The sequence below is a fragment of the Linepithema humile genome, chromosome 4 (genome assembly GCF_040581485.1).
Source record: "Linepithema humile isolate Giens D197 chromosome 4, Lhum_UNIL_v1.0, whole genome shotgun sequence".
Taxonomy (NCBI): Eukaryota; Metazoa; Arthropoda; class Insecta; order Hymenoptera; family Formicidae; genus Linepithema; species Linepithema humile.
In genome coordinates this window covers 28,319,699-28,342,515 of record NC_090131.1, presented here as the reverse complement: position 1 = coordinate 28,342,515, position 22,817 = coordinate 28,319,699, and the positions used below count along the sequence as shown (strand labels likewise).

The window sequence follows — 22,817 nt, the reverse complement described above, 5'->3', positions numbered from 1 at the left end:
ATCCAACGGCAAACGCAAACTTTAATTTTTATTCTCTCTTAACTAAAAAAGTTTATATTAATTAATTTATTAAATAGTAATTATATTAAATAAATTAAATTTATATGTTAATTACACCTTTTCTACGTACATTTGAAACATAATTTTTTATCTAAAGCTCTTTTTATGTTAACTTTGTTAATAATATATATAAATAAATACTTGTTACATATATATAAAGTAAAATTTGAATAACTGCATAGGAATATTACATAATTAATCTCTTAAAATATACATAATTATACAAAATAGCACAAATAAGCTCATTTTTAATATTATGTAAACATTTAGTCTTGATAAAATTAGCAATGGCTTTTATGTTACTCTAGAAAAAATTTTCAAGTATGTAATATTTCTCGCTTATCAAGAAAAGAAGTAAATCGCAGAATCATAAAATAATTTCGGAAAGCATTCTCGGTTTTCGCGCTTCTATGTGTCAACTGCGATCAATATACCGCATGATCAGGTACAAGTGTGCGCATGCACTGTCTCGGTTCGATAGCGACGAGCTCGATGTGTTCTGGGTCCTGCCGCGCGTCCTGAATTTCTACGCTCTCGAAGAGAACGATCGTTTTGTCTTGCACACCAGTGAAAAATCGCGAAAATCTGAGCACGATGTCGAGCAGCAAGTGTGTGAAACAGCCGCGCAAGGCGTACATCAAGGAGCAGCATGATATGACGTACTCCGAGAAGCTGAGGCTGATCGACGACGAGCTGAACTCCTTTTACAAGTAACAATCTGTTTCCGACATGCATGACAGACTATTTACGAAATCGTCGACCGGCGACGTAATTTCTCACGTTGTATACATTAGCGTTTTTCATTGACAGCATGATATTAACAAATCAAAGAAACAAGTAAAAGAAATTTATGTTAAAGAATGTTAATTTCAAGTTTATCGAAGCATGAAGAAACGATAATAGTTCGGCGACACTTTTCGAGATCAGTATTATTGCATCATTTTTAAAGAAAATTATCGCAATAATAATCTTCTTCTTGAATTATCATAGTGATTATGTTTTTTTATTACTAGTTTGTAACGTCTAAAGCCTTTCTGTAGGTACTGCCAGCAGGCGGGCTTTACCGAGGAGGAGATGGACATTATCTGCCAACCGCTAGTGGCGGCGATGCGTCGCTCGTGGCTGCAGCTCGTCTTTCGCGGCACCCTGGTGCTGATTGTGCTGGGGACGTTGGCGTGTCTCGCGGCGCAGCTCGACTTCGTCGGCACTCATTTCACCGCTCTTAGCCGCCTGTTGCTGATCAAAGTGCTGCCGATCTGGAACTGGCAACCGCTCTACTACGAGAACTGCATGATCAACAATCCCTTCTACAACGATTACACTATCACGGAGGAGGATTGCGTGGTATGCTTCGTATTTTTCGGGATAAAAGATGAAACTTCTCTAAATCACTGTTGTAATCGTTCTAAAAAGAAATATTTTTATTTGTAATTTTATATGTGGCACTTTAAACGAAAGTTCGTTCGACAGATAGTTGTTGTATCTTTTGTGCGTGCGCTTGAATAATTAGCAAGACTTTCTTTCAGACTTGCGAAGCGCTGGAGACGATTGATCGTCTATCGGATGTTCGCTATCGTAATCTTGTCGACAATTATCTGAGTCGCGACGCACCGGCCATCATCACCGACGCGATGGATTCATGGGCGGTCATGAATACCGATTACTTCTGGTTTGACAATATCACTCACGTGAGTAGCAAATGATTCTAGTTGCGCTATCACAGGAGTGAGATAACTTAACTTTCAGAGATAGAGTCAGAAAAAAACCTAAAACAGTTGTTGAATCTCAATTATTCTCGAGGACAAAATTGACAGAATTTTTAACCGACTGATTACTTTTGTGAAAAAAAAAAACTTTCTTTTTAATGAACAGCTCTACTTGGAGAACGAGCGACTAATGGAGACGGTGCCCTGCGCGTTGACTTCGAATCTGCGCACCGGTTCATCCGATCTCGCGGCGTTTCTGCGACGCGTGCACGCGCCCGAAGTGGCCAAGTGGTTTGTCCACTGGCAGAATTGCGACATCAACGCGGTGAAAGTGCTTAGAAAATATTATCAGCGGCCGTACTTCCTCTCCAGCACGGTCTCGCCGGCCCACTTTAACTGGGTGCTCATGTCTTCGGACTACAACAGCCCGAGCTACAAGAAAGTCGAGCTCGATTCCGGCCTAATCGCGCTCGCACAGCTCCGTGGCGCGACTCAGCTGCGGCTCACCCCCATCAACCCCTGCAACAGCTCGTGTCCCGAATTGATCGCCGATCTGCATCAAGGCGAGATGCGTAAGTGCCGTTCGAAACATTCGATCGTTTGAAATGTTGAAATACGGAGCAACTTTGGCGAGAAATTAAAATAATTAATGTAATTTAAGAAAGCACACAAAAATCCTTCAAGTACTTACATAATTATTTTTATAACAGATTTTGTAACAGATAAATAAATTAGTCTAATTAATTATGCCAATAAAATTACTTGATGTAACGGTTTCTATATAATAAGTGATTAGAAATTATTATGCTTCTTAATTCGACGTGATGGATGAAAGATGTTCCGTATTTTCGGTTAACGCTGCATGGTGAACAAGGGATTGGGCTATAATAAATCGAATTTCCAATTAAAAACTCGCTTATTATATTAATTATCCAGTTATCGGATAATTAATCTCCCAAAACTAGGGTAATAATATATATTTCTCGATCTTAATCTAAATTAACTTCATTAAACGTCAGTATTGTCTGCGGATATAATATTGTCAACCGCTGTTGCGAGGAAACGAGACATTTCTGAGCTAATTGCAACTCTTTTTTTTTCCCTTTATCAGAAATGTGCATGCCACACAAACTCTTTTCCACGATAAAAATTCAGTTGGAGAATTACAATAGCCGAATATTTTCAATATATTTTACATATTCTTTCGGCAATCAGATAAAATATTTATTTATTTATTTAACGTCTATCTAAAAACCGAATAATAGGATTAACAACAATCTCGCGAATTCTGTTAAAACTTGACCATTTCACACGGCAAATTCATTGCTATACGTTGCAAATATTAATTGTGACAACGTTTGTGATATATCTTCTCATTCATCAATTATATTCATAATATTGCCGTAGTCGTTTTCACGAACCTGATGTGGACGCTCGAGTACGCGCCGATGCGCGGCCTGGACAACATCGCTATACTCACGGAAACCGTCTGGGAGGAAGACACGTAGATTGCATCGTCATCGCGCAGATCGTCGTCCCGGCGTGCGACCGGGATACTTTTTAATCCGTAATACTCTTCGACGCGACAGCTATCTCAATCAATATTGTATACTCATTCCCTCATGATACGCATGAAATAAAAATTGAGCATTCTGGTTTCCGGTCGAATCAATTAATTTCCTGTCCACACTCTCTCGCTAGGTTTCGGGGGTTTACAACAGTGTCTACAACAGAAAGATCATCCGGGGCAGAAGCGAATACGATCGACACACTGTGAAAGAAAGATCGGTGCGACAGTTCACAACGAGGTATACCAGAAGTAACAACAAACAAGATTCGTTTTTTATTAATTAATCGTTTATAATAACATTGTGTGTGTGTTTTTGTGGGCTCTTTTAAATCTCCCTTTTCTCTTTATATATATATATATTATGCTATATATATATATATATATATAGCAGTTTTTTTTTCCTGTTTCTTATTTCACTTCGGCCTAACAAGGAGTTAAGATCGTTACGCACCGATTCATAGAAAAAACAAAGCGCAAGATTACTGAATGACAAACGTAGCTGGCGTTCTTCTCTCTCTTGGCATGCTTAAGAGACAATATGATATTTTCTTTTTTTTTTTCTTCTTTTTCTTTTACGTTTATATTAAAACGTCGTACGTATGTATATAGTCGATTTGCGCTACCTCCTTGCTCCTCTTCATATGTCCTTAATGTCGACACGAGAGAAAGAATGACAATAATTGGCGACTAACTAACACCGTCCGGATAGGTTCGTGGTCTCCTCCTGTACCACCCCCTCTGTCAGTCACTTTGATTCGTTTATAGCGCTCTCTCCGTCTGTCGGCTCTCCTACGAAACAAAAGTCCGCGGATCCCAGGACAGAGCGTCGTCGATCTTGTTGAAGCGCCGGTGTCCGTTTACGGCCGTTTATATATCGCAGTGCACGGAAATTACGCCAATTTCAATCGACGGATCTCTCTTAGAACCTAGAATCAATTATTTTCGAAAAGCGAGCACTCAAATACACTTGCTAATATCTAATCTCGTGAGTACATTTTTTTTTTTTTTTTTTCAAACGTTTACAAGAACAGAGTCGTCGTCAATCGCGTTATACTTTCATATCATCCGCTTTTGATAATAAAGAACTCCGAAACGGACACCGGCGTGGTGGTCGAGATTGCCATCGACGCATACGACCCGGGGTATACGTGTGTACGTATGTGTATGTGTGTGTGTGTGTGTGTGTATGTGTGTGTATTTGGTGTGCGGGGAGGAGGGCGTTATATTTATTCTATTCGTTACCTAGTAGGTGGAATCAATCCAGTGCCTTACGCCTAAAAATACCTACGAAGACCGAAAGAAACATCCGGAGAAAGAAGGATTCATTGGGCGCACCTGCGTTTCCTTTCAGCATTCGAGAGCCCGCTCGTTTGTTTGTTCGCACGCTCGCTCGCTCGCTCGCCAGTCAATTTCGTTCTCGATATCAAAAGAGCTACATGGATCGACCATTTAAAAGCTAAATCGGTAACGATGAGAATATACAATGAGATATACAGAGGCGTGAGTCTCGACAAATGATTTCGAGGAGATTTCTTTTTGGTTTCTGCGTAATCCGATCGGTACCGCTAAAATTAAGGCTGATAATCCCGTCAATCGCGCCTTTGTGGGCCGCGTTGTGATTATTGGAAAGGAAAAAAATCACGCGCAACTTTCTCCCCCCGTTTTAAGACGAACAAAACCGTCGCGGGAGCTTCGAGGAGCGATCCCACCCCGCGCTCGATCGTTGTGTCCTTTATTCTATTGTTTCTGTTAATCTGATCGATCGCTTTGTCGGAATCGCTTGGTCTGGACCGCGCCGGAAGGGACGGGGATCGCGGACGATTAACCCGTTCGAACGTTCTAACGCGAGAATGCGCGGTGAGTGTCGTGTGAAAATCGCATAGGCGCGTTTTACGGATGATTGTGTCTAAACGTCTAACGGTGATAAGTAAAAATGCTTTCTCCTCTTTCTCTCCTCAACTTTGTACCGTAGGTATAAGCACTAATGCGCGCCGCATCGATAAATTTCTCTATCTTTTCCCGTTTCTTTTTTTCTCTTTTTTTTTTTCTTTCCTTTCTCGCAACTTTTCCCCTCTCCTTTTTTTCAAAGACCCGCGGATTCTTCACCGGAATCTAGGCTCGACATCTCGCGTCGGTGCTCCCATAAAATTCTCTTGTCTTTTTTTACGTCTATATAATCAATTAAGTTTGTAACAAATATGTATACTTTCTCGCTCGCGCGAAAGAACTATACACGGCTATATTATTAGAGATCGAGAGTGTAACGCAGGAAACAACCGAGAGAAAACACATAACGATTGCGACATACGAGAGATACACACACTCGCTATAGTGTTTTGGTACTCGTTATAACACCCGCGGCATTGGAAACTTCGGTATCAGTCTTTTTTTTTCACATTGCCTGAATCAAGATTGCGAATCGGATATGATGTACGATGTTGTCGTAGTACAGTGCAAATTATTAATCGCGGAGGGAGCGGGGAGGTTAAGGACAAGTCAAACGAAAAGTCGCACGAAGCTGGCGCGCGCAAAAGGGACGTGCTCTGGGAAAAAAAAAAAATATCGATATCGCTGCGATCCTTTCGACTCGATTGCTATCCAAACAATCCAGTTGTGTAGTTTCCGCGAACAAGCATTGACAATTTTCTTCCTTTCGCTCATAAATACAGTGTGTATATACAATTTAATTGAAAAATATAATACAGCGAAAGTAATTTTGCGAAAAGCGAGAGCGAAGCTTCTGTCGCGGATCATTACGGTACGGTCGTCGCGCATTCATTTCTGCGAAGAAAGCAAGATAAATTCTTATGCGTCTGCGCGATTATCCGATGTTACACCACTGGATCTGATCAATCAGTCGGATTCAATTGGATGCATTACACGCATCCGAAAGGGAAATTATTCCACCTCATCACGCGGACAAATGCGGGCGATAAAAGGAAAAGAAAGCGAAAGGGTGCTTCAACACTCGAGTGCTGGCTACTCTGTCGTGATACTTTTGATTCGGACAGATTCACTCGATGCAAGTGTAATCGTGCGCAAGCTCGCCTTCGACGAGGAGAGCACCGCGTCAGAGAGATACATCAATCTTTTGCGATTAATCGCACGTATCTTAATATAACAACGCTATGATTTTCATTACAACAACTTCGTTGGAGTTACTGCTTCTCAATAATCTCCTTCCCTCCACCGTCTTAATAGCTTACTTTATGAAAAATTCTAATTTTGACAACGAACATTGTAAGACGTAAAAGTAGCCATTGCGATACGGACACGCATAGACCGATTATTCAATAATCGAAAAATGAGCTATTTAGTTACTTTATTTAAGATAATATACTCTTCAATTCTTTGTTGACTTTTTGCGAAACATTCTGCTTTGGTCCATAATGACGTATACACGAGGTTCTTATTGCACGTTGTACAACACTGTATCTTTTTACGATATCAGAATTTCAACATTATATTTATGTCGTATTACTTTTCTGAGTTTACTGTAGAATTAACCCTCTCACTCCCACCTTTAAATACATTCTAAACTCTAACAAGGTGCAATTGTAACATTATATATTACGAGATATATATCTTCTCCCCAAAAATTATTAAAGCTGCCGTGGGACGCGCGTCCCAATGGGAGTGAAAGGATTAAATCGCGACTCTGAATTTTCTAGAAATCACTTTGTTCTCGGCGGATAATATTATCTCCCTGCGCGGTGCTCTCTCCTTCTCAAGACTTCGAGCTTGTCTCGCGATATTTTTATATGTGTATATATATATATGTGTATATATATATATATATATATATATATATTCACTGTCGCCGTAACATATAAGGAGCGAGTACACACACAAGGGTAGGCGCGAGTAATAACAATTAAGTACAAGATCGCGTGACAATGATGTGACGATTCCGGTGCGATGACAATGATAATGACGATGACGATGAACGACTCGACAGTGGATCCGGAAAAAATTCGTCGCTCTTCCTCCGCCGTATTTTTCTCGCTAAAGATATCTTGGCGAAAGAAAACAATCGAAGGTAAAGATACTTTGTACAAAATACGATACAAGTAGCGATGTAACAACACTTTGCAATAGTTAAATATAATATATGTATATATGTATATGTATATATATGTATATCTGTATATGCATATGTATATATGTATATCCCGTTATCATTTAATTACGCGTACGCACTATAATCTCCTGTTTCGTCCCGCCTGTTTCTCACACACACAATTATGATATAGAGTTGCCGTTCGATTCGCGGCCCGATCGAACGATCGAGAGTAGTGCTTCGCATCTACTTGTTCATTGGTGTCTGCCACATTCTGTCTCGGTTTCTATTATTGTGCGCCGTTTAGAATGGCCCGACGATAAAAACGGCTCCGTCGTTGTTCATCCTCGGACATCGTTTACGAGTCAGCTCGTTCGATTCCCTCGAACGAAGCGATCCCGAGATTCATCCGGGCGGCCGAGAACGCGCGGACCGAGAGAGAGAGAGAGAGAGAAAGAGAGAGAGAGAGATCTCGAGCCTCGGTCCGGACGCGACAATTCCACGCGCGCAAGTTCATCCGAGGGGATGCTGGAATAAAAGCGGGATATGAGGGGAGGAAAGAGGTGTAGAGGTACGCGAAGAGGGGGGGGGGAGGAAAGGGAAAGGGGGCATCCAGTCTCACACACATACACACGCACATACGGGAACAAGAGAAAATTGTCAAGACGAGAGGATCGTTTTATTCGTGCTGTGCGCCGTTCACGATTCTCTCGATATAGAAGTGTGCGCGCGCGCTCGATTTCCACGAGGAGAAAAAAATAGCTAGAGAGTTATCGATTAGAGATATGATCATTTGGTTACTGTGCTGGGTGAGACGGTTCTCCAAGGCACACCCATGTTTTTTGTTGTCGCGTCCCCACTTCTATACGGCGATATGATAATTCCTCTGCAGGTCGGCCTCTATCTTTCTCTTCAATCTACGTTGACGAAGAAGATCTCCGGTTTCGGTTTCTCTAGTTTTTTGCCTTACTAATGATTTGTTTTTTTTCTTTTTCTTCCTTTTCTCTGGAGTTTATATTAATCCCTTCCCTCGACACGATTCCGCCACGCGGCGGACGTTTTCTTCGAAAACCAAGTGACGCTTCGAATGACGTGAGATTCGAAGAGAACGAAGAGAGACTGGAAGAAACAATGGCGCGGATACGCAATTTACAAGACACGGCGCACCGTCGCCCGAATCGCTCGAAACACACTTCGCAGATCAGCATCCCTTGACATTCGCGACAATCTCGTGTAAGAGGGAGATCTCGCGACTAATTTTAACGGACCGTGCAGCGCCGATCGAGGATCCTACCGTCGCGCGAAGAAGAAGACGAAGTAGAAGAAGAAAATTTCGGATAGGGAAGATTAAGAAGTTTGATGAATCTCGTACGTATCTCGTATCTCTCCTCCGACCGATGAAATCGTCGATTCTTAGTGTGGACCTCTTCTTCCTCACCTTGAGCAGTCTCCGCCGAATTGTTCTTTCTCCCTTTCTTCATCGTGAGACTTGTCTTTGAACATTTGTCCAGTGACGGTTTCTTTTCTTTTTCTTTTTTGCAGCAGTTATCGTTTTTTTTTTTTTTTTTTTATTGATTGCAGGCAGCAACAGCAGCAGCAGCAGCGATGGCGGTGCATGTTCTTCGTCCGATTCGCCTTATCTCTTCGACGTCCGGCGAAATCGCGCCTCCGTTACGTATCCTCCGCCGTTCGTCGTAATACTGATTCACACGGCTCGCCGAGGGATCGACTCGCGCGTGTCAAATGTGGACATCGAGCGCGACAAGGAAGAAACGAAAACAGCCGCGGGCTGTCGTTATCATCATCGTCATCCTTATCGTTGTCGTCGTTACGTCGTCAACGATCGCTCCTTCTCACTTGCCCAATCCGAACTTCATGAAGATTAGCTCCTTACCCTTGGACAGTATGTCACCGCCGGCGCTCGCGCCCGCCATCTCCGTGAATTTCTGCATGAGATTCGGCCCGGTGCTCTGCTGCTGCGGCTGCTGCTGCTGCTGCTGCTGCTGCTGCTGCTGGCCCTGCATAGGATTGGCCTTGGACTGCGCCGTCGGCAGCACCGTCGGTATTCCTCTCATGGGTTTGCTGGTGCTCTGAGGGCCCTGCATACCCTGCATACCCTGCATACCCTGCATACCCGGCATCCCCGATTGATTAGGTTGCGCGAACTGCTGGCCCGGCTGCTGCTGCTGCTGCTGCTGCTGCTGGAACGGTTGCTGCGGTTGCTGCTGGTATCCTTGATTCGGCTGTTGCTGCTGGTACGGCTGATTCGGCTGCTGCTGCTGGTACGGCTGGTTCGGCTGCTGCTGGCTCTGATAATCCGGCTGCTGGAGGTGCTGGCCCGGGCCCTGCATACCCGGCATGTTACTACCAGCGACCCGATTGAGTACGCCGCCCCTCCCCTTCCCCTAAAGAACAGAGAGACGTGGATGATTCGAACGGTCCTTTCTCCCCCTGAGAAAAAATTGTCTTGTTCTTGCTGGAATGTTGAGCCGCTAGAAAGTGAACTTTTCGTAAAACCGTGTCTATTTCTTTTCTCGCCTAATTCTATCGCGTTCTATCGTTTTACTTCCGCTAGTGTCGCTTCTGCGAGAGACGAGGCTGCTCTATCATTCCGAGGATTCTACTAGTTCGCTAACAAAAATATAAATTATATCGGCAATTCGAAAGAGAATATGACGTTCTATGTACTTCTATATCGTACAAAATAATTGGCGAGAGAAAATAAAGAGAGAGAGAGAGAGAGAGAGAGTTGTTAGCAGTCGGAGGCGTATGTATAATCTAAAGAAGAACGTAAGAATAGACGGAACTTTATAAAGATCTTTTGTGTCGTATTTCTGACTCGTCATAAATCTTGCAGAATATGTGTCAGTGTCGGTCATTCACGCCATGACAGTCTATCGTAGTAGGTTTTTAATCCAGATGACTTTACCAGTAAAGCCAGATAAAATATTATAGCATGCTGCACGATCTAAAGCGTTTACATGGCACATTTGTACGAACACACGCTGACACGAAACACACACATATAGCTCACGTGCCGCGGCACGCGTGTTTTGCAATAAAGCACGATTCACGCTTGCAAAATCACAAGTCACACACGACTAAGCAAAATGCAAAAAGTATTGAACCAAGCAAATTCCTCTAGCAAAAATCACTTTGCATATTCTTTTCAGCCCGCATTACATCGGAAAATTGATATTTGAAAAAAAAACTGATCATTTTGTATGATTGTAAATACTTCATTTATCTTCAGATTATGTTTTGCATTCATGCAAAGGAAGAAAAAATATCATTCAATATTCGTAGCAAGAATATTAAGAATCACGAGTTAAAACTGATAGTGAAGCACAGAAAGCAGTATGTATGAGACGCATAGAAATAAAAACTATAATTCGATACAAACTTCTATTCTTTGTAATTCAACTTATTTATATCTACGTTTTATAATCCTTCGATGCGCAAAAATGACAGTGCACAACAAATAGAGACTTCGTTAATCTAAAAAAAAAAATATATATAAATTTGTTTCAAAATCTCAGACTCAACAATAGAGTGTAAATTTGACTTTTCTTCATTCCTTTCAGAGAAAAAAAAAAAAAAAAAGAAAACATCGGCGAATTTGTCGATCGTGGACTGTCGATGTACCTGAGTAAGCGCACAAAAAGTATAGACAAAAGCACACGCGTTCGACGAGAAGCAGCACATGAGAGAGAAAGAGAGATAGAAAGCGTACGAAGAAATTTTTGGAAGAGGAGAGCGGGCTCACCTGTTGCTGAAGGTGGGGCGGTACGGGACCTTGCTGATGGGCACCCATGACACCGCCGCCGGGTGGCAAGTGACTGGGCCCATGTTGATTGGACGTGGTTACGGTCGTGTAGCTGTGGTGATTCGCTTGTTGGTAGGCTAGATGCGGTGGATTGTTTTGATGTTGTAGTTGATGTTGTTGGTTGTTCATTAGTGATGGTGGTGGTTGTTGTAGTTGTCTAGAGTCTAAGTGACAGACAGGGACAGACACAGGCACAATGCAGGCATCTAGCAACAGAGAAGAGAACAGAACCGTGTTGTCATTCATGGCGCATTTATCTCTTACTTTTCTTTTTTTTTCTTTCGAGTCGATCGAGCATGCCGGAGTATATAACTTTTGACATTGCAACGAGACGTGGACAGATTGGTGGATTGATACGTCATTCCAATCGCGCAAAATTTCGAAATTACTCGACGCGGACTTGTAAGTCGCGCAAGTTTTTCATCAGCCACGATGTCGCCATTGACTTTTAGGCGCTTCTGAACTCAAATTGCGAGCGTCGCCGATCTCTGTTATTAGATCGATCGTGGAATCAAACGGAAAATCAACGTAATCGTAAATGGCCAGCATGACAACACGACACGAACGACAATCATGTGACACGACGACCATCGATCAGTTCAGGCACACAGAAACAGATCATGTCGGTATAAAGTAAACTGTTATATATCACAGCAACATGATCATGTGTATATAATCAGTCGATAAATATATATATATAAATATATATATATATAGTGTAAATATAATACGTATGTATATAATATAGACAGAGAGAATAGGACAGATACGTATATAGAGTAATAGTAACAGAGGCAGATAGTGCCCGGAGAGAAAAAAAAATATATATAAGTATACGTATACGTATATATATATTAGATATATACTTAATAGAAGACACTGAAAGCAGCTTGGTGTTTTATTGCATATATATATAAATCTATAATATATATCGTCGTGTGTATGACAGCACGTGTTTCCTCGGACGTTCACCAATTCTTATGTACATACGTGACACGGAAAACTTCTATCGGTGCATATTTGTTACATTGACGACTCTGGCGATAATTTCGCACTGTAATGTTGTTGGAATGCCTACGAGAGCGTGGTGTCGATGTACTTTACGAGAAAACCGGCATGTATCTGAAAGCGACGCAACGAGTCCCCCTCGTCAAGGCACGCATGAGGGCAATGTACTCGAGAAATGCTTCCGCCTAATTATACGCCGCATGCTCATTCGGCTCGAATTGCATTACCGATTTGGACTCGCCAGATTGCGCAACGCTAATAATATTCGTGTGACCTTCTGCCTGTCGTCTGGCACATTTCGTGTCTTGTGTTGCTTGCCGTTTGTATTTACGTTTTACACACCGACGCGACGCTATATCGCCTCAAGTTTTAATTTCACATTAAACGATGCAGCGCATTTCTTTTTTTTTTTTTTTATTCCATTTGACCGGATTCCGATTCCATTTAAACGAACCAATTAACGCGTCGCCTCGGTGTGAAAACGCACGTTAACAACCCCTCGAGCCAATTCTCTCATTGCTCCCGTTGCTTCGAGTCGCGAGAAGAGCTAATTGTGAACAACAATCCACGAACAAATCTCTAGCTTGCAGCAAAAAAACTAATCACTTTCAGCTTCTAAAGATTTTGCAGTTTTTCTTTTTTACATTGCACTGCGAACACTGCGTTACATCAAGGCATTTAATTGGGAAACGTCGCACGATATCAATATGCACACGGAGGAAAAGGATTTCGCTGTCGCATCGCCACTACCGCATTCGACGTGAAGCCGAACCAAATTTCATTTATTCTATCGTAATCAATTATTCGATATTGAAGCAGATTCTGTCTTCCGGGATAGAAGAAAGATTCTTGCACGTAAATTCAGGCAGCAAACTTTTTTTTTCTCCGTTACATATCGCGAGTTTCGATGTCGTCTTGGCTTGAGGAGCTATCCAAATCATGCCCTGATAATCGGCACAATATAAGGAAGATTCGATATAAATGACGGCTAGTTCTGTTTACCTTTGCCACGCCGGTGACCAGCCGGAGGTGGTTCCCGGGGAGGCGGTGGCGGCCCTCTTGCGCCCGGCCCTTGACTCTGGCCGCCGGGTCGCCTGCTACCCTGCGGCGGTTGTCCCTGATTCTGCCCGGGGGCTTCGGTGAGGAAATTACTCGGCACCAAACCGCGCTGACCGTTCAGCTCGCCCATGTAAAAACCATCGTCGTCCATCTCACCGTAGACGTAGATTTCGTTTCCAGTTTGGAACGTTAGTTCGACTTGCTGCAATAATTGGTTGTATGTAACAATTGTTGCGATCAATTAATAACGGTTAATTGGCGAATTGTTAAGAACCAAGTGGATATTAATAATATCAATAGATGAGTTTCGATATTATGATAAAAGTCTTACAGCATCAACGTTAGGAGACAATTCATGAGGATCGTAATCGTAGAGGGCTATCATCTTCTTCACGGGCATACTAGCATAAATGTCCCCCCATCTCTCGCTCTGCGTGGGTCCCCTTCTACCCCCAGGCTGACCCCCTTGACCCGGTGGATCTTTAAGTTCCTCCACCATGTTGTAAGGAACGTATCCACGTCTACCGCGGCATTCGCCCCAATAGAAACCATCAGCATCCTTCTCGCCGTACACCTGTGCGATAAAATATTATTATATTAGATTTTTGTCATGTAAAAACTTCTGTCAGCATAGTTCCTAAAAAATCTTACAGAATTTAGTATAAATGTGAATCAAATGTGCGGTATTAATGAACGCACGGCACACGAATTTATATAAAATTGAAGCTAATAAAACTTCTTTCCTTTTACATATTATAAAACGATTTAATTTAACTTTAATTATAACAGAAAGTGAAACCTTGATGGTATCGCCTTCGGAGAATGGTAATTCCTCATCACACGCGTCTGGATTCGGTGACATGGTCGTGGGATCGTAATCGAACAATGCCACGAACCATCGTTGCCTCTTGTTCATTTGCTGAGCACTGGACGGGTGACCCGCGCCACCTTGAGCTACCGTTACTCTTCCACCGCGGTAAACCGGTCCCCTTCCTCTTTGAGATCCTGAATAATATTGAAAAAAAGTGGGCGTAATAATACGTGACTCTTGTCTATCCATCTCAAACATTTAACATCAATAGACAATTATGTTTCTATTAAAAATAAAAAAATAAAAAATATATATATACATATATTCCAGTAGTAGAAAAGTTTCATAAAAAATAAATTGTATATTATCGTGGCGAATAGTTGTAGATACATACATACGACAGATAGTTGGAAATACAGCGAGGAGGATTGAAAATATTTTTGGTTAACATAAAATTTTGTAAAAAGAGAGTGAAAATGAAATTGCTGTTAAAGAGTAGACACTGATTGAAAAAAGTCCCATCACAACAACGATTGCATATGCACTGCATATCTACCCGTTTGATCGTAATAAGGATCTTGAGGTCTACTGGGACCGCCCATGCTGGGCGATCTATGCGCTCCAGGCGGGCCCTGAGGGTCCATTTGGGGACCGTATCGATGATGCGGACCGTGATGCTGCGGCGGCATTCCCCGCCTTCGCGCGGGATCATCCTCCTCGCTGTAATTAGCCTCGCTCGCGGAGTCTTTCGTGATCTCTGGAATACCTAAATGGAATCATTGACAAATCGCGATTAAGCAGAAACTACTTGCTCAATCGCACAGAGGAGCCTGGATTCTCTCGCGGCGGTCGTTCGCCGAGAAACCGAACCCAGATTTCCCTGTCCTTTTTTTTTTTTTTTTTTTTTTTTTAAGCATCTTTTCTAGCTCCCCATATGTATGTATTTACCCATCTGAGCAATGCTCTGTCCGGGGTAGATCTCCTTGTCGGAGAGATTCTCATCCGTCTCGATGATAACCTGGCCGTGGGCGTCCACTCTGTTGCCCATGTGTCGTCGCATGTGCGAGGGCACGGGTGCGTTCGGGTATCGCTGACCCACGCCCATGCGATGGCGATTCGGATCGTCCTGTTGCTGCACCATGCCGGTGGGCTGCGGTTGCTGCCGCTGGTCCACCATGTGCTGAGGCCCGACGTGGGACGGCACGTGACCGGCTGCACCACCGCGAAGCACGCTGCAGGGTATCGCCGTGGCGCAACTATCGCCCGACTGGCTCTCCCTGCTCTTGGTTCTGACGGTGATGTGCTTCGGATTGAGACCCATGAGCTTGTGTATATCGACGAGCGCGTGATCGCCGGTGGGGCTGTCGACGTCGGTGACCTTCTTACCGTCGGCGTAAACCGCGTAACCGGTGACGGCCGAACCGTTTAGGGCAACAGGCTGCCAGGTCACTAGCAAAGTGCCGTCCTGCGGTCCAGCCTCCACCTGACAATCGGACGACATTATACGCCATTAATGTTGGTTAGAAATTTAGATTGGTTTTTTTCATCGGTACTAGAATGCATTGACAGAAATTCGGCATTTAATTCTGGTTACAGATTTCCTTTCTTATCTTACAGTTTCGTAAATTATAAATATATTAAATATGCGAAGTAGTACTATTAACCTGGATATCGACCGGGGGATCCGGTAATCCTTTCGGCAACGTCTTAAAGTGGACATGGCAGGCTAGATTGTTTGCCGCCTGAGCGTTTTGGTCCTCGAAGTGCGTCGCCCGCAGATTCTTCGCCTTCACGGTCACCCTGTATATCGTCGATGGGGCCAGGCCGGTGATGGTGTGCCTGTAAACACCCGGCTTCACGGTTCTCACTTCCACGTTATTCACGCACACGACGTGCTGGTGGTTGCTGTTGCTGGGCAGCCAGGATATCACAGCACTGGTCGCCGTGACATTCGACGCCTTAACGGCAGTCGGACCCAGCGCGACGTCCTTACCGATCACCATCGTACAAGCAGCGTCGCGCGATGTCCTTCTTGAGTGTGTAACCGAGCGCACGCTTATCCTGTGAGGCTGCATTAGCGTAACACGTTTTCAAAACGGTTTTGAAATAAATTAAGATGTGGAATAGAAAAATACATTCGATTTGTTATTTTCGTAGAAATTTATCTATTCACACATCTGTTCTAAAATTACAAAATTATTATATTACTAGAAATTCGAGATATGTAATTCAATTTTTCCCGTGGAGTTTGATATATCATATATTTTCATAATTTTAATGAGAAACCTCGCGAATGAATAAAATTGAAATTTTCTACGAACCCGAGTGGAATCGACTCCCTCCACCAAGGCTCTGGTCCTCTCCGTGGCCTTCACCGTGACCTTCAATACGCCATCCACGTAGACGTGATAGGATTCGAGTTGGTGCGTGTTCTCGGGTGCCGTCCATCCGATCAGCACGCTCTTGTTGAGTTGCCGCTCGAGCGTGAGGTGCTGCGGCGCCGGAACTAGGTCCGAAAACATGTAGACTTCTTCAGGAGGAAAAGACAAAGACAAAGCCTAGCTGTAGCTAAGGATCTCTCACTATTGTCTATCTCTCTAAGCCAGCCAACACTTAATACAGTGCAACGATTCAGTTCCTTGCGTTCCCCGTTTACTCTGTGATTACTCACTTCGTGAAAACCGATTCGGGATTGAGGCGTGGACGTTCACTGTGTGGCATGCATAGATTTTTCCATCCCGACTTCAAATTACCATCGTGTGATAAATATAGGAAAGGAAGGAGCTATAGACGCACACTAAAGATAACTTGGCATCGGTTTGGGATATTAAGCATTGCTTCAAGCGGGGATCGATAAACTATGAAAGCAAGTTTTATCTAACAACTTTGTACAATTGCATCACAATCGCGTTACTTTCGGAAACACGTACAGTTATCGGAAAGTCTTTTTTAAACACACAAAAGCGGAATTATCAATTGATCCAAGTACCAAGTACATTTAAACATTTACTGGATTGCGGACGTCGATTTATGTCTTTCTTCATTTAAATTCAGCGCTGTACATGCATCTGCTATACATGCGTCTGCTATGCGTGCAATATCTCGCAGAGCATTACAATAAATCGGTAAAGCGTGCTAACCTGGTGGTTCTTGTTCATCCTCCTCCGCGATATTGTCGAGTTCCGCATACGCGGATAATTCTGCTTGACGGTTCCGGTTACCTTCTTCCAATGCGGCTAATTCCAGATCAATATCCTGCAGATAGCACTGAAATAGATCAAATCAAGATTGAAATTATTTCCATACAAAAATTATTGATTATTATTATCATTCAGTTAAATATTTTCTCAATTTTAGTCATATATTTTTATATTACTTTTTATAATCAATGTCAATTCTGTTTATCGTGATAAAAGCAGTGAAATGCAAATATAAACATGCTTTGTGCAGTGCTTTGTTAGGTACCTCGTTAGCTTTTATATTGCTCACTTGAGGAATATTTGTCGAGGCGGAATCGTCCACGTCCCTAAGACCGAGGACGGCCTGATGGAACTCCAACAGATCGTCGCCAACCAATTTCTGCACGAAATTGGCCGGCACTAAACCGCGTCTACCGTCGAGTGTTTCCGCGTCTAGAAAGCCATCCTCGTCGGGCTGGCTCCAGACCAAGAGGTAATCGCCACCCTGGACCGGCAGTTCCGCTTCCGGATTCGAGTTCGGTGAGTGTTGGAACGGCTCGTAACTGAAGCGGGCTATGTAAACGTAGCATCTGCCTTTGCCAGGCACGTCCAGCATATCCACTTGACCCTCGGTTATGATGTCATCGGGGTTGGTCAGTCGGTCCAGCGGATTTGTCAGTATACTTGTCGGAATCTTCGGCATCTGCCTAGGGCCGCCGAGAAAGTGGTGGCCGGTCGCGGTACCGGGCGCGGTCGGCGAGCTGGCGCGCAAGCTCTGCTGAATCTGCTGGATGATCGCCTGCGTCTGAAGTTGATTGGCCTGCGACTGGGCGGAAAGTTGCTGCATCGCTTGCAGTGGATCGCCTATTGCTTGTAACAGGCCTCCCGAAGAAGAACCTGCATCGCGCGTCATTATTAGGATCGTTATAAATGTTACAAACGCTCGCCGCGCTATCCGATAAAACAGATTTTAGACCAAAGACAATGTGATCGATCGAAAAGTTCAGTATAGCAAGTACACTTTGATTAATCTCTTCTAAAAGTTGAAACAAATGTTAATTATTCTTTCGTATTCTTAAAAAGAGCTGTACGAAATCTTGTGGAGATGCTTGTGTGATTCTAACCTGAGCTTACGCCCGATGTTCCGAAAGCGTTGGTCCCGACGGTAGTGGAATAAGTCGATCCACTCGTGGCGAAGGTGCTCTGACCGGTCGAATATGGAAGAACGGACTGGGGCACGCTCGTGAGGCCCCCGAGGGTGGAATGATAAGACGTGGTGGAGTACAGCGGCAGCGAGGACTGTGTGATATTTGTCTGCGGCACGGTGTAATTGTGATGCGGCAACTGAGTGTTGTAGCTGGTCGCGCCCGTGCTGTAAGTCCCATTCGGATGCGACGCCATGGACAAACTAGGATATGTCGTTGCCTGCGTGCGATACAAAATCAATCGTTGTAAGATTTTCAAAGATTGTGTCTGCAACCATTGATATTAGCGATGTTACGGTACAATCATAATTCTGTATACATAATATCATAAATGCACTCTAAGCGGGCGGTCTGTAAGTGAATATCGAAAACGGCGCAATCTGTTTTAGGCTATCTATAGGCCTCCGGCAATCTATTATTTCGTTTTCCCGCTTATAAGAAAGTACTTGCAATTGAATAATTGACGACACACACCTGTTGACTACCATTCAACTGATAATTCTGGGCGGTCTGGACAGGCTGTGTGTAGTGAGGTATCACACTCTGGCTGGCCGATGTCAGGTACGTGGTCGAGGCTGGATGTTGCTGTTGTTGCTGCGGTTGTTGCGGCTGTTGCGGTTGCTGCTGCTGCTGAAGCGGTTGCTGATACGTTTGTGTATGCGGATAGCTTTCTTGGTACTGATTGCTAAAGTGTGATGTGTGCGTTTGTTGCTGTTGCTTTTGTTGCGACGGCAGAGCGCTCTGAGAATGAGAACTCGATATTTCATGCTGTTGTTGCTGGTACTGCTGGAGCTTCTGCTGGAAAGCGGGCTGTGACTGACTGCTGGAAAGTGACGGCGCCGGCGGTATCGGCTCGCTATAGTGATACGGTGGTCCGTTCGGCGTCAGTGGAGGACAACCAGGCATCATCGGCGTTAATGGCATTGGTGAACCTGCATACTGTTCGAATAAATCTTATAAACGATCGGTAAACATGTCACAGTTTCTCAGGAATGTTAATTTAGATTGCTAAAAGCTAATTTTTCATTAAATATAAAAAATAGATACACAAGATGCGTAAAATTATGAAAAATCGGCACAAAACGAGCGGAATAAATTTACAGATAAATGATCAGTTTCAAAGAATTTAAATATTGTCCTTATCATTAATTATTAATTGTTATTATAATGTAATGTATATATTAATTATATCAATTATGTAGCTAATTTTATTTTTATCATATTATTTTATTATTTACGTCTGTTATTAATATCAAACTTCTCTCTCACAATATTAAGAAAAATAAAATCTGACGAAAAACACGTACGTGGCCCATTTGGCTAGGTATTCCGAGATTGAGGGCATGCGGATGAGGTGGATGTTGATGGCCAAGGTTGGGAAGATTCTCCGAGCTGGACCGAAGGATACCTTGCGTGGCCGAGGGTTGCTGCGTGGTTATTGCGCCTCGCGCGTGATCCAATTCGTGTAATATTCTGCCGGCACTGAATTGACTTGAATTATATAAAGTTCACAACGGATCACATTAGCCTCCTTCACTATTTCATTCTGAATAAATTTAAAGAGATTTTTCCCAGTAAAGAATTTCATATCGATCTTTGTCGCATACCTGTTGTTCTGTTCGATCTTGGCGATGATTCTATCGATCTCGGAGTCAGTCGGGGGCCAGGTGGCCGTCGGGACACTCGAGGACGTGATGTGTCCCACGACCGGTCCTCTGCTGCGCGCACGCCTCAGACTGGTCAGCTCCAGCGACAGCTCCTCGTGTTTCACCATTTGCAGCTCGGTTTTCTTCTCGAGTTCCCGGATCTTGGACTGCAACGCCTCGACCGACTCCGGGCCTTGATAGCGTCCTGCTAGCTTTTCCCGCAGCTGGTTCTGTGCATCCGCGTGCTGCCTCTCCAGCTCCGCTCGCCGGGCTTCCGTCTCCCGCATTTGCTGAACAAATCGATCGTATAATTAGCGTTTCTGCGTAAATGGATTCGTCAACATTCCGATAGATGCGACATTCTCTTTAGCGCGTAATTGACATTACGCGACATGCGGTTACGTACACACGTAGCGGTTTATTAACATTGCGTATCTCGATTAAGAGTGGCTATTTATACCTGCAAGCGGTTTATTGTTTTCAATCACGTACAACGAGACTTGGATTTTGTGCAAGAGAAAAATTTCTACAAGTGCTTTAAATTAAAAATAAAAAATTGAATCTGGATATGATATTTTAGCGTTTGATATACGAGATTCAACAATGAGATATTGAAATATAATTTTATATCGTTATCTAATATGTTCCAGAACATAGAAATAATGAATAAAAAAAGATGGTTTGACTTGTATGGTCTCAGTTCTTAATAACCCGGAGCGACGTCTAGTTGGGGACGCAATTTACGACAAGAACGTCACGTTTGCGATGAAAGAGAGAGCCTTTTGTGTTCCGATTGCCCGAAGGTGTGTGCAACTGATGTCGCTGTATATAATGTAGCGAAAAGTCTTACATGGGATAATATAAAAAAAAAAAAAAAAAAAAAAAATAGTCTCGATAGATCAGAGGCTCAACGATATATCCTCTTTAATGCCTTGTTTTTAATTAGCGGCCAATTATGATGCAACACTGATCTGCATAATTGCTTATTACTACGCGGAATTAATCGCCTAATTATCAGAATTGCGGTTATAAACTTCTGTCGCGGGTCAGCATTAATTTTTCGCGCACAGATTGCTGAAGTGCGCTGTAAAACGAAGGCCGGCGGCGTACGGAAGATATAAATTTCAATCGTTAACAAAGTGTAAGTGGTTTATTTTTCGCGCGCCAATGCCGCGAATTAAAGTTTTCCCGGGAACGAGCAATCGCAACCGGAACGCATTAATAAAAACTTTTGTTTTTCATATTATGCGTGCTTTATCGAGTATCCGCGAGCACCGCGCCGGGAGTGAAAGAGGGCTTTTCACGGACCGCGGTTCATTGTCGACGGTTTACACGTAACTTTTGCGCCCGCGCGCGCGCGCGTATGTGTGTATTGATTACATGCATATTACCTTTCCACGTAATCTGCTTTAATTTCAAGGACTTTAGGTTCGCGACGAACTTAGCGCACGCACGCGTTCCGCAATCGCGAATTCGTTAATATCAGTGCACAAACACACAAGACCTTTAATCTTTGGTTTATAATTGCGAGATAATATTCCCCTGTTTTGCCGAAAATATCTTTCCAAGAATTCTAAATGAAAGATTCAGTTTTTCCTTGGTCTAAAAAAAGCAGCATGTTCAGAGATTAATTTCATAAATAAAAACTTTTTTTAAACATTTCGACAATTTTATTGATCTCTTTTATATTTAACTCTTTTATCTAATAATATTACAAATTGAACATATATATAATTACTGATAATGTAAAAAGCAATTAGCAATAATAACTTCTTATAAAGTAAAAAATTTACTTGCAAATTTTGACAAATTATCCCACCAAATCTGTAGCATCACTTTATCGTCGTGTAGTTTTTACACGAATTGCAATGTGGCGTTACAAGATTGATGAATTATATAAGACAGAGATGGGAATTAGTTGCTACTTTCGGCTCGATTTTCTGATTGACGCCTACTGTTCCCTTCTTGCCGCTCGCATGCTAGCAATGAGTCACCAAACGCGCTAACAACGCCCGTAACTAAGATGCGTGATACTCAGCCTCAGGAATGTCCATATCACAAATTCAACAAGATAATAAATTTGGGACAATAGATTTCCACATCACCTGTGAGGTACTATTATCGACACGTTCTTCAACAATAGTACCTCACAAGTGATGTGGAAATCTATATTTATCTCATATTTATTATCTTGATGCGATATTTGTGATATGGACATTCCTGAGGCTGAATATCGTGCACCTTAATTACGCGCGTTGTTAGCGCGTTGGCGACTCGTTGCTAGCATGCGAGCGGCAAGGAAAGGGCAGGAGGCGTCAATCAGAAAATCGAGCCGAAAGTTGCAACAACAAATTCCCATCTCTGATATAAGGAATAAAATGAAGCTCACCTCCAGGATGGATTCGAGAACTGCGTCCTGCATGATGGTTCTCGTGGAGGTGGTAGCCCCGAGAGCGGACCCGGTACCCTGCAGCTGCGGAGGTGCCGTGGAAGCGCCACCTCCAACACCACAGCACTGCAACATCCCTGAAGTCTGAGACCCTCGCCAGTCTTTATCGCGGCCGGTCCCTATCGATCTAGCGTGTGTGTCTAGGAGCTATCTTAATTAATTGGGCGGCCTTTGCGCGGTCTGCCGAGCCCGCGCCGCGCACCGCACGACGATCCCACACACACGTTTAACAGCGCGA

General features: G+C 43.3%; 2 protein-coding genes across 10 annotated transcripts in view; one reads left to right on the top strand and one right to left on the bottom strand.

Annotated features, from left to right (window-relative positions):
* The first annotated feature begins 495 nt into the window (after positions 1–495).
* LOC105677820 (uncharacterized) lies at positions 496–3,424 on the top strand. The gene is made up of 5 exons (XM_012376691.2): positions 496–770; positions 1,101–1,404; positions 1,587–1,748; positions 1,933–2,338; positions 3,174–3,424. The coding sequence occupies exons 1-5, from the start codon at positions 655–657 to the stop codon at positions 3,272–3,274; spliced, it is 1,089 nt and encodes a 362-aa protein (XP_012232114.1). The 5' UTR covers positions 496–654; the 3' UTR covers positions 3,275–3,424.
* A 162-nt stretch (positions 3,425–3,586) lies between these two features.
* The window catches only part of Rbp (RIM-binding protein), a 44,152-nt gene continuing 24,921 nt past the window's right edge, over positions 3,587–22,817 (bottom strand). For 2 of the 9 annotated variants that reach the window (XM_067353160.1, XM_067353168.1), the window contains 16 exons: positions 22,520–22,645; positions 20,092–20,420; positions 19,792–19,975; positions 18,959–19,423; positions 18,404–18,704; positions 17,566–18,176; positions 17,241–17,367; positions 16,422–16,630; positions 15,765–16,169; positions 15,049–15,583; positions 14,657–14,866; positions 14,089–14,294; positions 13,621–13,863; positions 13,233–13,491; positions 11,163–11,428; positions 3,587–9,801 (listed from right to left, as the gene is read on the bottom strand). In XM_067353160.1, coding sequence (XP_067209261.1) covers positions 9,250–9,801; positions 11,163–11,428; positions 13,233–13,491; positions 13,621–13,863; positions 14,089–14,294; positions 14,657–14,866; positions 15,049–15,583; positions 15,765–16,169; positions 16,422–16,630; positions 17,241–17,367; positions 17,566–18,176; positions 18,404–18,704; positions 18,959–19,423; positions 19,792–19,975; positions 20,092–20,420; positions 22,520–22,645 — 5,028 coding nt within the window. In that variant the 3' untranslated portion in view covers positions 3,587–9,249. Of the gene's footprint in view, positions 9,802–11,162; positions 11,429–13,232; positions 13,492–13,620; positions 13,864–14,088; positions 14,295–14,656; positions 14,867–15,048; positions 15,584–15,764; positions 16,170–16,421; positions 16,631–17,240; positions 17,368–17,565; positions 18,177–18,403; positions 18,705–18,958; positions 19,424–19,791; positions 19,976–20,091; positions 20,421–22,519; positions 22,655–22,817 lie in introns of those variants that run through there. The other 7 variants (XM_067353164.1, XM_067353162.1, XM_067353163.1 and 4 more) reach the window with 7 other exon arrangements.

Excerpts from the sequence above, each read along its gene's own strand:
- LOC105677820 (XM_012376691.2), top strand. The coding sequence starts at position 655 with ATGTCGAGCAGCAAGTGTGTGAAACAGCCGCGCAAGGCGTACATCAAG. Across the intron at positions 1,405-1,586 it reads TCACGGAGGAGGATTGCGTG|ACTTGCGAAGCGCTGGAGAC; the intron begins GTATGCTTCGTA and ends ACTTTCTTTCAG. Across the intron at positions 1,749-1,932 it reads GGTTTGACAATATCACTCAC|CTCTACTTGGAGAACGAGCG; the intron begins GTGAGTAGCAAA and ends TTTAATGAACAG.